At 45.2% G+C, this 16,554-nt stretch overlaps 1 protein-coding gene and 1 long non-coding RNA gene across 6 annotated transcripts in view; one reads left to right on the top strand and one right to left on the bottom strand.

Moving 5' to 3' along the window:
* The window catches only part of NT5DC3 (5'-nucleotidase domain containing 3), a 42,918-nt gene that overhangs the window by 13,872 nt on the left and 12,492 nt on the right, over positions 1-16,554 (bottom strand). For 3 of the 5 annotated variants that reach the window (XM_080558596.1, XM_080558597.1, XM_080558598.1), the window contains 4 exons: positions 12,410-12,594; positions 5,377-5,451; positions 4,830-4,885; positions 928-1,018 (listed from right to left, as the gene is read on the bottom strand). In XM_080558596.1, the coding sequence (XP_080414722.1) occupies positions 928-1,018; positions 4,830-4,885; positions 5,377-5,451; positions 12,410-12,577 (390 nt within the window). In that variant the 5' untranslated portion in view covers positions 12,578-12,594. The other 2 variants (XM_080558594.1, XM_080558595.1) reach the window with 2 other exon arrangements.
* On the top strand, positions 5,459-9,532 carry LOC308179319. Its single transcript, XR_013940334.1, has 2 exons — positions 5,459-8,006; positions 8,747-9,532. It is a non-coding gene; the product is annotated as an uncharacterized lncRNA (long non-coding RNA).

Raw genomic sequence — 16,554 nt, 5'->3', positions numbered from 1 at the left:
AACTAGGACTGCAAAACAATTTGCCTCCTTGTAAAGAGATAGTAAAAAGCTGTAAGAATCTACAATTACTAATGCAAGAACAGAAGAATAGACGCCCACTCTGCGAAAGCTGAAACTATAGTTAATTTTCATGTAAGTAGAGAACCTCATTATACAGGAACAAATACTTCAAGTAAAACAGCCAGACAGCTTTCCTCAAGACAGCACACTGGTCGAGATCACAGAATGGCTGAGGTTGGAAGGGACGTCTGGAGGCTAACCGGTCCAATGGCCCTGGTCAAGCAGGGCCACCAAGAGCTGGGGAATGCCAGGCTGATATTCCCAACTGCTGCTGCTGCTCCAGAGACCTAAGTTGGTAATCCTAAAGTCGGTTCCTTAAAACAAGGAACAAGTGTAGTAAAACAAAGTGCCCCACAGCACAAAGAAAGGTCTTTCCTGTCAGCAAGGAATGAACACCCGGAAGTAAAGGAGCTCAAATTAATTTGGTTTTGGCTAAAAAGATAGCATATATTTTGGAAAAGTGGAAGGAACTTTCCAGTAAGATCAACTTCTCCATAAAGTCAAATCCTAAACTGAAAATTTTTCATGTTTTGTCCAACTCTCTTACTGTACCAGCTCATATGCAAGAGAAGCCTCCATACATTTACATGCTGCTACATCAGGGAAGCCATTAGACCACCAGGAAGAGGTATGTAGCCACTTCTGCCTGTATGGCTGGGAAAGGGAACAGTGAAAGAAGAAACTACAGCAAGCGGGAGAAAGAAAGGGTGTTTGTCACTTCAGAGGGCAAACTTCCTGTCCAGCACCATAAGTCAGTCAGGCACTGAGGAAAACAACTGTTAGTAGAAACAAGAACAAAACGTAACCCCATCTCCCTCACCCCTTCAGAAGATTATTTAGTTTTTAAATAGCAGTTGGTATTTTTACCTTTCCATAAAAGTCACTCATTTGTTCCAAGGGGACATGGGAACCATCATACATTGCAATGACTTCTTCATCTGGGACAACGCTGAGGCCTCTGGAAAGCAACGTAAGCTTCAGTTCAAAAGTCACGCTGAAATTTTCAAGTACTTACTGAATGAAACTCTAACAGATTAACACTTAAATCTGGAGCTTACTGAAATACTAATAATGACATAAGAACACACTGGTCTAGGTTAAAACACCGTCTCTCCTTACAGAACAAGTAACGTTTTAACACGCTGACGCAGGCGGAACACATTCCAAATTTAAGTCCCTTTCACTTTCTTAAGAGGAGAAAAAGCTAATTAGTCTCCATTGAAAGTCTGCCTCAAGGGTTTGGAAGCAGCTAGAGCTTCCAGTTTCTGAACACAAAGTAATTCCTCAGTCTGCCTTTGTTTCGTAAAGCACTGATGATGTGATAGAGTTTAAACCAGATTATTCTGCAGCATGCCCTTGAAGACTGAAGGGAAACAAACACATACACAACCTCTATCTCAATAAGAGTTTAAGCTCTATCAACAGTTCAGCTTCCCAAAATTTAACACTACTTGAAGGATTGTTGACAAATAATGAAAATACAGCAGCACAAGAACAAATGGGGGAGAAAAAGAGACATCATCTGTCACCACAGTCTCTTTATCAACTGCTAAGTTAGGAAGGGCTTTAGTGTTTTTATTTTGTTTTGTTTTCGTTCTTTTTAAATATTGACAGTATGAAGCATCCTGTATTGAAGCACCTGAACGCTGCAGACATGCAATAATCCTCACCAGAGGACACAGAAGTGGAGGGGAAGGGCAGAGAGGTTTTGCTTAAGACTGAAGAATGCAAACAAAAGCTAGGTCATATGCTCCTTTTCTCCTCAAATGCTTTTGCAGCCCTGCATGCAAGACAGTTGATTTCAGAGCCTCCGTTTCTTGATCACACCCAAAGTGTTGTAAGACATTAAAAATAAATAAATGAATAAGTCCGGTGCTTTCAGCTATCAGTTTGTATCAGCCTTGCAGTGGAATGGCATGATATATGAGCTTCCACCAAGCTGCTGTGGCAGCAGAGGCCCATTTTAACTACCTCCTTTAGTCCGCTTCTCAATGCTACATTGACTTGGTAGCACTGCAGCCTTCAAGTTAGTACTGCACAGGACAGGACAGAGCAGATAACTCTGTTACAAAATGAAAAGAGTTATTTGTGTCATCCACTCCACAGCAGGAAACAGAGAGAAATGCAAGAAAAATGTGAAATGTCTACCAAGTAATACCATCACAACCAAGGACTGACTCATGTTCTAGTCTGTGGACAGCTATGCCAAAGGGTACTTGAATGCTGACTGCTACAGATCTAGACCTATTTAAACACAAATCCAGAGAGAGGACAATAAACATCTGTGAAATCCAGAGAGAGAAGACTGTGTAGGCAAAGCTGCAGATCAGTTCTGTCATAAGACCCGTAGTCATGACACAGTTCACAGTCCAGCTGTAGAAGTACTATGTTCATCCTATTCCACTCACAGCATGGCACTAAAAACATCACAGTTCATCTAAAGTAGTGCTTCCACTGCTGTTCTTGGAAACGTGCCTCGTCAGAACAGTGCCAGAATTGCTTAAAATCTCTCAGTGCAAATGAGGCTGTACATTTGGGCAAGTCCTGCTACTTTCAGCTGTATGATTGGCCTACAAATGTGTAAAGGACAAAGAAAGTTAAAACTATGAAGTACAGATACACAGCAACTGACAGCAAAGTTCAATGGTGGTACGGAAGAGAAAAGTAGTCTTATTTTACGCAAAACTAAGAGAACGTATATGGGCAAGCAGTCTGTCCAGGACTGCTTTGGGTGTGGAAGACAAGCGGCACTAGCTCTTCAGCTCAACATCTCTTTGGTGTCTTCTTCATTGGTGCCCATGTGCTGGCTCTGGGTGTGCCTTCTGTACTAGGAGTTGACAGCAGCAGCTGTCTTCTCCCTCTTCATCCTGTCCCACTCTGAATCATAAAGCAACACTGCTGATGGACTCACCACCCACTTGTCTTCTCATCTGGGTCATTCTACAGCTTCAGTCATACCTTCTCTCCTCCTGAAGTCTTCTCTCAAGGCCTTCAGTCTCTTTCTTGTTCCCCTCAACCCCGTATGGGAGAACAGCAGGTAAACATACGGGTATCTTAATGACCGACTGAAACAGGTACCACCAACGCATGCCAGCCTTTTGCCCCTTCCATCAACATTCCTTCTGGTGTCCTTGGATTCATTTGTTTCCATTCGTACCTCATTCATACCAATCTTAGTATTTCTACTACATACCTCTACAGATAAATATATATTTGATTACATCACCTAGCCTTTAATCTGGCAATTTAGCATTTTTCCAAAGTTCAGTACTGACCCTACCTGCCCCTTAAAAATTTATATATAGAACATATTTTATATAAATACTATACACACAATGTATTAATTTCTTCCTTATGCTCAAGTACATCCTGTCTTGAAAATCTGACACCTCAGTGAATTGCTAGCACAGCAGCTGAAGCTTTAGACTCACCGACACTTATTTTCAAAAAATGTAATTTTTTATTTATTTATTTTTTTAATATCACCATAGAGAGTTATGCTTTTCCCTCGCTGGGAAGTGGCATTTATATTTTATTTTAATGGCCATTTCAAAATCTTCTGAAGTGACAGCCTCTTTAAATGAATCTACAACCACTGACTTTTCGATTGAGTCATATGGTTCCTTGGGTTCTTTCCTAACCCTGTATAAATGATTGCTTAGGGGAAAAAAAAAGAAAACAACAAAAAAAAACACAGCAACCATTTTTGACAGTTGAAAATACACAGTAATTATTCTACATCAGCATGTATAAGACACAAGTAAATGGTATACAGTTTCACTACAAGTCCAATGATGATACAAACAGAACTCACAATGTTTTGGAAGATCCAGACATCCACTACACTGTTAATATCATCCTAATGCTGGACCATGACATCATTTCTTCCTTCTGACTGAATCATGTACCTATCTGCCCAGTTTGCAAACAATGATGTAATGAGCACACTATCGTTATTTCATGCTAGCATATGCTTACATACCAACCCCCAGAGTAAATTACCTCAAGGCTGCATTGTCTTTTGTCGCCTAAGGAAAACTTTTTGTCAAGTGAAATTAAGAAAAGTGCTTGGGCTTGTTTATTTTAAAGTATGGCATTGAGTGTGGTGTTCATATCAATCACATAGTGCTTCATTACCACAAACTAAGCCATACCAAAGACTCTCATATTTAAGATCACCTGCAGTAAGCCTATACCATGTAACAAAGTACAGCACAGAGTCTACCAATTTTACATTAATTTAGTAAATTCAAAAAGTGTCACCCTGTGTGGACACAAAGCTATGACCACATCGCGCTTGCAGAATGACGTTTCCAAACTTAAAAGCTCTCTGCAAATACAGCAAAACCTCTCAAGTGTATCTGCAACCACATTCAAGTCATGCTAACAGGCACTCTGTGACAACTATTTGCATAGAAAGCACCAGTGGAGAAGTCATCAGTGTATTTTTAGATGTCTTTCAGCACAATTTAACAGCCGGAAACAAAGTGAGTCAGCACTATGTGACCAAACAGCTTGCCAACTTACCCAGCTCTGGACTGGGGAAATCAGCTGTACTGTACCAGTCAGTAAATGTGTGTGCACGTCTGTACATACACACAGAGGAGCAAAGAAACGCCCCTTCCAGCAAGACTGCAATATTCAGTCATGCCCGTGCTTTTCAGAGAACTGTTCCTGATATGAACCAAGATATACACAAATAAATGCAAGTAGAAGATTTATAAACAAGAGTATACTTTATTATTATTATAGGGAATAAGTTTACGTACCTGTAAACTGTTCCTAGTTGAATATAATGAAAAGCATCAATCTTCATTAATAACGCCTTACAGGGGAAAAATAAAAATTAAAAATAAGATAAACTATTTGACACGAAACTATAAAAAAAAGAAAGCAATTTTATGTATAACCTTTCTGGTTCCAGAATGACTGAGCACCTTCACTTCAACTGCCCTTACAGCTTCCAAAATACTTTATCAATCGCTTTTACGTAGGACTTGCAAAATCACCAAGGAAACACCCAATGACCTGAACTTAGTCATGAAGAAGTATCTTCTTCTAAAAGCAGACTGCTTGAGGTTTATTCTGTTGCACTCTCAATTGTCTTTTCTCCCCACTCCCCACATAACGAAATACTCAAAATACTTCATACATGACAGCTATTAAAAAAAATACCCAAGCTCACAATGAAAGAAGAACATGAAACAAAATCCTAACATATCAGAGTGAGAGACTGGGAAAATTAAAAGGCTCATTTATTTTCTTTGGCTAGGTTTTCAGTGCAATATAACTCAAAAAAAAGATACATATACATACCCGATGTACATCGTAATGAAGTCCTCTTATTGCAAAATTCGGATCATAATCATATTTTCTTATTTCTGCAGGATACTAAGAAAAGAGGATAACAGGTTGGTTTAAAACTCTTAATTTAAAAACAAAATCTAAAAATTGTTTCTGTGGAATTTGAATAGCCTATGTTTTCTGTGCTTCTCATTCTTCCCCGTCATTAGAAAATACTTGTTGATAGGTTGGTCAGATTTGCAGAAACATACATAAAGTGCAAAGCAAGTCAAACATTTCTCAAAGATCCAGGGACAGTGTTTCCAACCCAAGTCAAGCACAGTACCTAAAGCTGAACATTAAGGTACTCTGTTTTGATCACCTTTGAACATTAGCCTTCTGTTCATCAAGTTATTTTAATATATGCACTGCTGAAAACAAACTAAATTAAGAATTTAATAGCTGAATTCCCTTGTACTGTGAAGTCTTCCCATGAAACTGACTTATACAAAGCTTTCCAACTCAACCTTTTAGCTAGAAACCCAAGTACATGGCCTGATTTACAGAGATACCTGGAGTTTCCTGCTCACTTCTACCAGAAGAAAGACCAACCAATTATCATCAATATTAATAGAAGGAGGGAGGGTGTGTATGTGTGGGAAGACACCTTTCTGGCATTCTCCAGAATGAAAAGAAGCACAGTTGTCTGTTTTGACTCCCTCAGTGTGGATGATACTCCTATCTTAGACCCTTAATTTGAAATGCAGGCCCACAGACTATTGCAAGCACAAAGATGGGGAGTAAGGAAGAAGAGCATTCACAAAAGCTGACATTGCCTGGAGAAGCCAGGCTCTCCTAACAAGGGTTGAGAAGAACAAGACTCCCACAGACTGCAGTTCAAAGCTGGGGACTAGTATGAGAGGAACAGGCCATGTTTGCCACAGTTTCCAAAGACAAGAAGGGAGACTGGCACATCTCACCCTGGCTGGCCTTTAGGAATGCAATCAGAATGGCTGGTAAGTTGAAAGTTGAAACTAAGTTGAATCACCAACTTTGCCTTCAAAAAGGCAAAGTTGGTGATTGCAAACTCCAAGAATTTCACATAGCATGTGTGGTACTGCCAGACACATGGCTGCCGATCAAGGGGAAATGCCTAACATGTAGACACTTTGCATCCAGCCAGCAGTTTATTATGAAAGTAAAATCCAACTGAGACTTAAAATCATTTTCTTCATGTATTCATCATGTTACATCCTAAAACAAATATACCTGAACAACACATCTACACGTAAGATCAGACTTTCATTTGCGGAGATAGTACTTCCCAAGATACATCGCAAAGATCAGATCCTGAAAGCGAGCATGGCATTAAGCCCCATCCAGGTGAGTCACTCTGGTGAGTCACTTCAGAGGAGCATTACAGTGACCCAAGTATATTACTTCCTGGGGGTTGCCGAACTGTAGATACATCCTTGCCATCCCAGAAAATCATGTACTGATAAAAATAAGCAGTATTCATCTGTTTTGGAGAACAACACAGTTTCCTTCTCTCTTCCTTCTCTATAGCACAAACAGAAAAACAATTATCATCAGTAGCCAGGAGGGGCACTTATACATGCACTTATTTTTGATGCAAAAGAGTTTATACGGTTTTCTTTTTCTTTGCTTGTGTGGTTTGGGTATTTCGGAAGGTTTTGTTGTTGGGAGGAGCAGGAAGGGTACTGGGCTTTTTGTTTGATTTAAAAGATAAGGATAAAAGATAAATGATTAAGGATCCTGCTTTATGCTTATAGCTATGAAGTAAAAACAAAGAATCGCAGAGTCATTTAGCTTGGAAGAGATCTGCACGATCACCTAGTCCAACTTCTGACCTAACACTAACAAGTCCTCCACTAAACCATATCGCTAAGCTCAAGGATGGTGACTCAACCACTACCCTGGGCAGTCCATTCCAATGCCTAACAAACCTTTCAGTAAAGAAGTTTTTCCTAATATCCAACCTAAACCTCCCCTGGCTCAACTTTAGCCCATTACCCCTTGTCCTGTCACCGGACAAGTAGGAGAATAGACAAATCCCCACATCGCAGCAGCCTCCTTTAATGTACCTATAGAGAGCAATAAGGTCACCCCTGAGCCTCCTCTTCTCCAGGCTAAACTATCCCAACTCCCTCAGCCGCTCCTCGTAAGACTTGTTCTCCAGACCCCTCACCAGCTTTAGACATGCTCCAGGGCCTCGATGTCCTTCTTGTAGTGAGGGGCCCAAACCTGAACACAGCACTCGAGGTGTGGCCTCACCAGAGCCGAGTACAGGGGGACAGTCACTTCCCTAGCCCTGCTGGCCACACTGGGTCTGACCCAAGCCAGGATGCTGTTGGCCTTCTCGGCCACCTGAGCACGCTGCTGGCTCATGTTCAGCCGACTATCAACCACTACTCCCAGGTCCTTCTCTGCCAGGCAGCTTTCCAGCCACTCAGCTCCCAGCCTGTAGCGCAGCTTGGGGCTGTTGTGCAGCGGCAGAGGAGCCCCTCCAGCCACCGGTCCCGCAGCCTGGCCCAGGCGCAGGGAGCGCAGCCCCTCCACAGCACGAGTCCTGATCTTCTCTAAACAACCCCAGATTTCTCCTGCACGTTCCCACTGTCTCTGGCCAATTTCCACCTCCCCAGGTGAGAAGTTGTTCCTCAGTTTCTTGTTGTGTCCTTATCAATGGGGGAATGCAAAAAGCAAAGCAACTTTCCAAGACTCGTTTTGGAGAATTAGAAAGCAGGTATTCTTTATTAACAGCGCTGGCTATGTGGGGGATAATTCCAGGACATCCCTGGCTCCCAGGGGCAGTTCCCAGGCCGCAGGCCGACCTCCTGGCCTGGACCCCAGCCTGGCAGACATTGCTCCTGTCAGCGTGGAGCAGCCATCTCACGTCAGCAGTTTCTCACAACAGGTGACCTCTGTCAGTGCTGCCATCAGGGGCACCCCGAGACCCTTGTGATGCCACCACAGAGTCACTGTCACCCTACGGCATCACAAAAGGTGGCTGGGCTATAAGTGCCCTGAGCGTCGCGCCTGCGGCCAGTCCGGCTCTTGGTACTCGAGTGCTCGAGGTCCCATTGCTGGAAGGCGAGAGGCGGAGGTGTTGCAGGAAGCACACGCGAAGCCCTTTTTGTTGCACACGATCCATCAAAGTCCTTCGGTAATGTTATCAAATACTTATACATATATGTACCTCACCTGTCCTAAGTGTACTCTCGTGAAGCATAACCTATCATCAGCATATTTGCCACCCTAATAGCAATGTTTGGAATCCATACGAAGAATATTTACTGCTACAGTGCTATAGACAACTTGGTTGAACCTAGCAAGCTAATGTATATTGGCTGATAGAATATTTTCTTCCTGGTTCTATCTGTAGTAGTCCTGCTGGTGGCACGCGACGCGTCGAGCTCCAGCCAGCGACACGAGAGAAGGCATCGAGGTCCTGCCGGCGACCAGCAAGGGAGGTGCTGAGGCCCGCAGGCTGCTGATAAGCGCCTGGCACCAGGGCAGCCTCCCACGGGGGACGACCATCTCCACGCCGGGGCGGCTGCAGGCACCATGAACCGGCCACAGCAGGAGCAGCCGGAGGAGGCCCCCGGGGACGAGACGTGCCCCATCTGCCTGGGCCGGATGTCCAACCCAGCTTGCATCAACCCCTGCAGGCACTCCTTCTGCCTGGAGTGCATCCGTGTCTGGGCCGCCGAAAGGGTCAGCTGCCCAATGTGCCGCGGGCTCATCATAGCCATCGTGCGCTTGGTGCCGCCCGCCCAGCGCGACGCCTCGTCCCGCCGGCCCCGCAGAAGGTTGGAGCGCAATGTGGGGCCGGGGCGGCGGCAGCAACGGCGGAGGAGCCCCTCCAGCTATCGGTCCCGCAGCGTCTCGCCCAGGCGCAGGGAGCGCAGCCCCCCCATGGCACGACAACTTGCCCGAAGCTTTTCATGGCACTCGGGGCACTCGGGGCGCGGACTGCCACGGTCCCCGGAGGATGACAACCTCGGGGACATACTCTGGCTGCGAAGGGTCCAGCTGGAGGAACCGGGGTCCGGCGACCACGCGGGCCGGCAGGCCAGGCCCCGAGACTGAGCAGGGCCTCACCTGGGGACGGGTTGGGGGTGGCAGCCACAATTACCCCAGTATTAAATTGCCTTTTCCACCCTGCAAAGCCTCTGCCTGCACTTATTCCTGCATCGGTCAGTGGTGGGGGGTTGAATGCAGCCCTCTCCTGCTGTCCGCTGCCTGCGCCACAAATTGTTTTGGGGATGTCTGCTCTTAATGGGGAACGGCTGCGGGTGGCCGGTCCCCAAGGGAGACTTGGGGATGAGAAGTCATTTGGGGGATGAGAAGTCATCATGGGAATGCGAAACTGCTGGGGATGGGAGCAGCCACAGAGGTGACCTGGCCCAACTGGGGAAAAGGCTGACAGCAAAAGTCTCCTAAAAGCCTGGCAGCGGAGAATGCCTGCCAGCTGGGGAACCGGGCCTGGCAACGCAGCCGCTGCTGGCCTCCTGCAAGTGCAGCCTAAGGGTACCTAAGAACCAGAGGCTTCCTGAAGATAGCACCACCAAGGGCAAAGGCAAGGAACTGTAAGAGCAACGGACGGTCTGGGAAGGAGGAATTCCTCTGGGAAAGCCGCCCTTCTCAGAGACTTGGAAACACAGATTATTAGGGATTGGAAGGGAGCTTGAAAGATCATCTAGTCCACTTCTTTGATTAACCATCTGCATTGTTCTTAGAACTTGATACATCTCTAGGCATATCCTCCACCTTTCCTACAAGTCTCCATAGGTACATGGCTTTCTTACAAGCCTGGGGGACAGAGGATAGGTATATTAGGCAGCCTCACAGTAGAGGCTCTAGCTACTTGTAAAATAAAGAAATCCTACATTTTCCACAAAGTTTGCATCTATGCTGAAAAGGACTTGCTCTGCAATTGCTGCAGATCATGCTTGTACCAAGCACAGGCATCCGTATTTAAAGAAAACAGACCTTCTATCAACTTCTCAACTGCCATCCCTACTATTGGTTCCAAAGAACGCTGGGTGAGGACTTGAACAAAGAACAGCACTGCAAGCCTAAAGACAGTTTGGGAGGATGTGTAGATTTGGCCAGGGAACATGGGAAAATATCAGGGGAGGGTCCAGAACGTGTTCAATTCAAGTCTGCAATGTACTGCACATGCTCAAGGTGGCCAAACCAGGTATGAACAGGAAAAATTATTTTTGACTTTTTCAAATTCCTGCACACTTGACTTTCCTATTTTAATTTATTCTCATGGCAAGCTGTCATTTTGCACGCATGCCAGTACATATGAGAAGAAGATTGAGCCTATCCTGGCACACAAATCAAAGCTTCCTTCCAAGCCAAACAAAATAATGATTAAAATTGCACTGTTTGCTTGGCCCCCAACACCACTCTTGGTAGGGCGATATATACTGAAACAGCAAGCCAGAGAAGGTGGCACAAGGCCCATATGTTAGGAAAGACACAAATCCAAGACCAAGAGTTTACATTCAACACCTGCTGCCACCTCTGAGATTAGCATTAAATTGATGTTTCTTCTCTTGGACGCACTTCAAAAATTCCTTGCTTCCCACAAGGTATTTTGTAATTTCTGATGAATTACGTTAAACTGCCATGGCCAAAATTGGTCATCTTTCAGGCTGACTGTAACTGTCATAGTGGACACTGCTATCCAGAAGGTTTTTGCTAACATTAATGTCACGAAAACCACTAACCAGCTCCAGAAGTTGGTATTAAGAAAAACTGTTGCCCCTCAAACTTCAAGAGACGATATACTTCAGCAAGCTGTCTCAGAAAGCAATTGTAGCTTCATTCACTACAGCTCAACAGATTCTTATTGAAACAAGAACTGTAAAGGTCTTACTATCTGCATTCATTCAAATAGTAAAGACTGAGCCATGTTTAAATTATTCTCTTCCTACTGCTACTGGAAAGGTTCCTGCGAGAACCAAGTAGCTTTTATAAAATGCATTTATGCATTCTACAGAAATTGCTACCAAGACGTGCCAAAATTTTAGGGGGATCAAGTTGTGTATGCTTGTAGTGCCCATGAAGCTTTGTTTGTTCTTCCAGATATATTTATAGATGTTTATATATAGCTCCTAACCTTTGGATTAAAACATGAAAGGAGAATAACACCACACATTCACATTTAGGTTACATAAAATATACAAACAGTTTTATTAATTAAACTAGTCCATGTTTTAATGTCTTTTATTTTCATGCACTTCCTATACTGCAATTACCTTTACTTTCTACAGTCCACGCTTTCTTCAGTCTTTTTCCCTGCAAACCTTCCGTTTTCCCCACAACCTTTAAAATCATCTATCTCCCTCCTTGCTTCCTGACACGCAGTACCTTCGGCCATCCCCAAACCAGCTCCAAGCTGCCTGGATGTTGACTGGTCACCAATACAAACACGCTGCTCGGCCAGACAGCAGATCAGTGCTCCCTCTTAGGGGACTGCTGCGCTAAACACTTATTTCAATCTCTCTTGGATCCAGCCTCTGATTACGGTGTCACTGCACGCTCTGCCCCTTTAGGTAACTCAGCTGAACGGCTGGAATCATACAGAGTGCCTTGCAGACACACAGCACAATCACAGACTTCGTGAGAGTCGGGCTAAAATATTCCACATGAAAATTAATCAGTGAACTTACATCAATGCATAAAACAGTAAAAACAGCTTTCAAGCTTCTTATATCATTAGGGTGACTACTAGAATTGAAAATCAGGTAAAAAACAAAACCAGAACCCTATTGCCACCACTATGTTAAATAAATAAATAAACATATAAACCCTGTTCCCTAACTGTTGCCAGCTTCTCCTCTGCTCAAAACTGTAGCTGAGAATAAACCAGGACTTCTGGGGTTCATCTGTAGCTGTTGTTCAAAATGTGTTACAAAGGAGCCAAGCTAGGACTGAGGCATGACAAGATGAGTTATGTCTCCCTCAGCTAGGAGTGACCCATTATACTCTTTATTCATAAATTTACTGTAGTTCCAATACTTTCACTTACCCGATGCTCATTAATAAGAAGATCTCGAGCAGCATTGAAGATCAGCGTGTGCAGATGTTTAGAATAAAAGACCAATGTGTAGTCGTAATCAAAGCCATAGATTTCAATGTCTGACAGGCTCATTTCGTTGTTTGAAAAAATAGCATCCGGGTTCAGCATGTTACTCATAATTGAAGGAACTAACTCTGGGAACAGAGGAGAGCCAAAAAAAATAGTTATACCAACCTTGTAGTTTAAATAAAAATCCATTAGCAATTTCTAAATATAGATAAATGAAGATGGAAATTATCAAACTGATTCACACTAATATGCCAGCTAACCTTTAGCAATATGATGCTATTGAGAATGCTGCCCCTAATTAGTCTCATTGACTCACAGTTTTTATTTGAAGCGTACGTTCTTCGAACATTCAGGTTCATTTTGGGACCATGCTTCACAAGGAATTCCAGAATCAATACATGTAATTTTTGTTAACTCCATTAATATATTTTTATTACTTATCTTTGGAGTATCAAAAGGATACTGAGAAACTAAGACCGTTTACATACAGCCGTAACTGCAGGACCTACACCAACGTCATTATTAAGGCTGTTTTTATTTCTTGTTTAGACAATTTGGAAGAGCAACTTCAGGAGGCTGAAGGATAAACTATGAGTAAGTTCCCCTTCCTTTCCTTCCTGAATACTATCTTTATAATCCAGCCTTTGTTAGTAATGGAAAAAAAAAGGCACTTTCATCATAAATCTGTTCTTGGAAGGGCAATTTTAAAGGGGGACATGCCTCGTTTAGTTACTTCCTATGTATATGTCTAGAAGGAGGTACTTGAGCTTATTTCAACACCTGCTGCTCTGAGGACAGACACACTATATGCTCCACCATGGGAGGAAACCATCTCAACAAGGCAGGTAGCTGCGGGTATTCCAGATCTGTTAGAAAAATAATGCTGCATTTTAAAACTCAGGCCAATTCACAGAAGGAAAACATTTCTTTTATAAAAGCAATGCCTTAGATCGCTGCACAGCTGACAGGCAGATACAATACTCTGAGGAACTTATACAGATGCCCAATAAATCGGTAATCTGAAACCACTCAACTTTCAGACACACCTGATTTTTTCAGACAATTTCACGGGGTTTAATTCCAAGTTTCATTTAAAGTCCAGCATCTCTTTCACTGAACAAGATCCCAGCAATGTGCCATGCTTAAGCTGACATGAAAAGTTCTGTATTTCATAAATAATCATTTGGGGGGATTTAACAAAATAAGCCTCAACAAAAACATTACCTCCTACCATCTCCAGTCACTTACAATAACGCAGCAGATGAACGTTATGCTCAGTCGAGACAACAAAATTAATCAAAGGGAATTTGACATGCTACTATTAAGGCAAGTACTCTTATTCTATAAAAGGGGCCATGAATCATTTAATTAGCTTGAAGTCACAATCTTAGTTAAGTGAACTTCCAAAGCCATGTTACAACAACCTTTTCTACTTCACAGTTATTATAAATATTTTTTTCAAATGTCAGCTGTGGAGCCTGTTGAGTTGACATGTTTCGAGCAAAGATATTTCACATAAAAAACCTTGACTAGCAACTGCCTGAAAATGGACAGTATAAACACGTTGCAGCTATTAGATGTTCTGGCCGGCAGACAACATCCCCAGCGGCTATAAACCCTGGGTCAAAAATCAGGACAGGTTTATCATCTTAACATCGTAATAAAACGAAATGTCAGATACTTGAAGCCACTTGGGAATTTAGGAGGTAATAAAATATTCTGCATGATTCTAGAAGCTCTTGCCTCATCTTTCCCTAACCCACACACACTGACTGCCTTGTTTTCTCTTAATATTACCCTATGCTCTAACCTCAGCTCTGAAGTATCACTGGGTGTGGTTTGGAAAAAATTCCAAAAACAGGAAAAGAAAAAAAGATTCAAAATAAAAGGCATTCTCCCTCCTCTTCCTTTCCCTTATTCCACCATCCAAAGTCCACAGCATCTGCCTGACACCTGTAACACCACACCCTATTCCACTTGTGAAACGTTGCCCCTCTTTTATGTCTGCAAATGTTGTTTGCCCCCAGCGCAATGAAGACTCATGCTTGTCGGGCTGTGTTATGATACAATACACTTTTGTTCGTTTGTTTCCTTTTTTTAAAGGGCAAAACGTGCAAGGCTAAAGCAACATCCAGATGAGCACTGCCAGCACAGGACAGGCGCTGCTGCCCGACGCTGCCGATACACAGCCTACCTCTTTCTGCTGGCAACATGCAAGCACCTCGGTAACGCTCTTCCCCATCAGAACAAGGGCAGAAGCAATCAGCTAAAACATTTCGTCTTCGTATGGTGGCTTCCACGGCCTATCAGACAGCTGCCAAGCAGCAGCCGCTTTTGGTCACGGAGCAGTGGGTTTTAGGTCCCGGTTCCGCACACGTTTCCGCATAACTCACACATCTCTGCACAGCCTTTGCTTTCTGCTGGAGAGCTGGGCTTCCTCACTGCACCTGCACCTCCAGAACCAGTGCCCACAGCCACACGCAGTGGTACTGCTCTACCCCGGCTTCAAGCGTTTCACGGTATTTTAGGGGAAGCACAGGCAAAATAAATTGAAACCAGGGGCCAGCTACAGCCCGCTCACCTCCCCGGATGACACCCCGTGGCAGCAGGCGCCTCACGGGGACGGCTCCCCGGACCTGCTCTCTCCTCGCTACGGGAAACCGTCTCGCTGGGGGAAGAAAAATCCGCAAAAATCCCAAAATCCGCAGCCGCCTCCGGGCAGCGCGGCGCCGTACCCCACACCGCGGTGACCCACGCGCGGAAACCCTCCCGGGGCGGACAGCGACAGCGACACCCGTCCCCACAGGGTCCCTTCTCCCAGCAGCGGGTCCCCCCCCTGTCCCCGCTCACCCTTGGTGACCCGCTTGGCCTCCCTGTATCGCGACCACAGGTAGCTCCGCATGTCGGGCGGCGGCCGCCGCTGCTGCCGGGCCACGGTGCAGTAGGGAGCGGCCCCCGCCGCCGCCACAGGCAGGGTCCGGGCCCGGCACCGCCGCCCGCCGCCCGCCCGCCCCGCCGCCAGCAGGGACCGCGCCGCCGCCGCTGCCATGCTCCGAGCCGTGCCGTGCCGAGCCGTGCCGCCGCCTGAAGTCACTTCCTCGGGCTCCGCCCCGGGGCCCTGCAGAAGCGAGCGAGCCCCGCTCGGAGGCCGCCCCCTCACACCCCCAGCGGGCGGCCGGCGGCAGGCAGCTCCGCCTCGGGGTGCAGGCGCACGGCTGGTTTGTGTACGGTGAGAGGTGGGGCAACAGGGCTGTGAGAGCCTCCTAGGGATCCTCGCTGATGTCTGCCAGCACCGCCGCGGCTGTGGTTGTGTTACCGTGAGCGTTACGCACCCGGTGGGCGCACGCCTACCGAGCTGGGCCGGGTTCTGGCACGGCTCTGCGTGCACAGCCACCTCAGCTCAGCTACAGCGTGAGTAACGCCCTCGCACGCTGCACCCCGAGGAGGCATTTCAGCAGCAGGAGGTAAGTGGCCTTGCTGGAATCAAGCTGGCTCCACGGCGTGACCCCGCTGCATTTCTGCAGCACCGTGCACAACTTCACCTCTCCCTTTATCCGGCACCTGATGCAGCATGCAGAAACCGTGGGGAACTCACCCGTGTAGACACCCCCACCTGTATATGTGGAAGCCAAATTCAAACTCAGACAATCTCCCATTTTGGTTTTGGTGAGTATATTGCTCACCAAAAATACAATTATCTTTTGTTGTTCAGCACAGGCCATGCCAAGACAAGGCATTGCTTGCTATATTTTTCCAACACAGTGAGCATCAAACACCGCTTGTTTTAATACCACAAGGATCCACCTAAGCCGTTGTGACTCATGCCTAGAAGTAACTCAGCCATTCCTCCCTATGCACCTCTAAAGCATCAGTCCTGTGCAAGTCTAAAGGATTTCAGCCAAAGTATTACTTCCCAGGCTTTGTTACCTGTAGAGACCAGACAGCTTTCATTAGAGCTCCTATGTTATTTCAATTACCGCAGTATGTGATGCCAGCACACATTTTTACAAATCTCTCAAGATAAATTCTGGGAACAAGGAGGGTAAGAAGATGGTTAATGTTTAGAAGGGACGAGAATAAACAGC

The sequence above is a fragment of the Anser brachyrhynchus genome (assembly GCF_964034855.1).
Source record: "Anser brachyrhynchus genome assembly, chromosome: 1".
NCBI lineage: Eukaryota > Metazoa > Chordata > Aves > Anseriformes > Anatidae > Anser > Anser brachyrhynchus.
The sequence above is the reverse complement of the archived record's forward strand: the minus strand, read 5'-3'. Positions and strand labels throughout refer to the sequence as shown.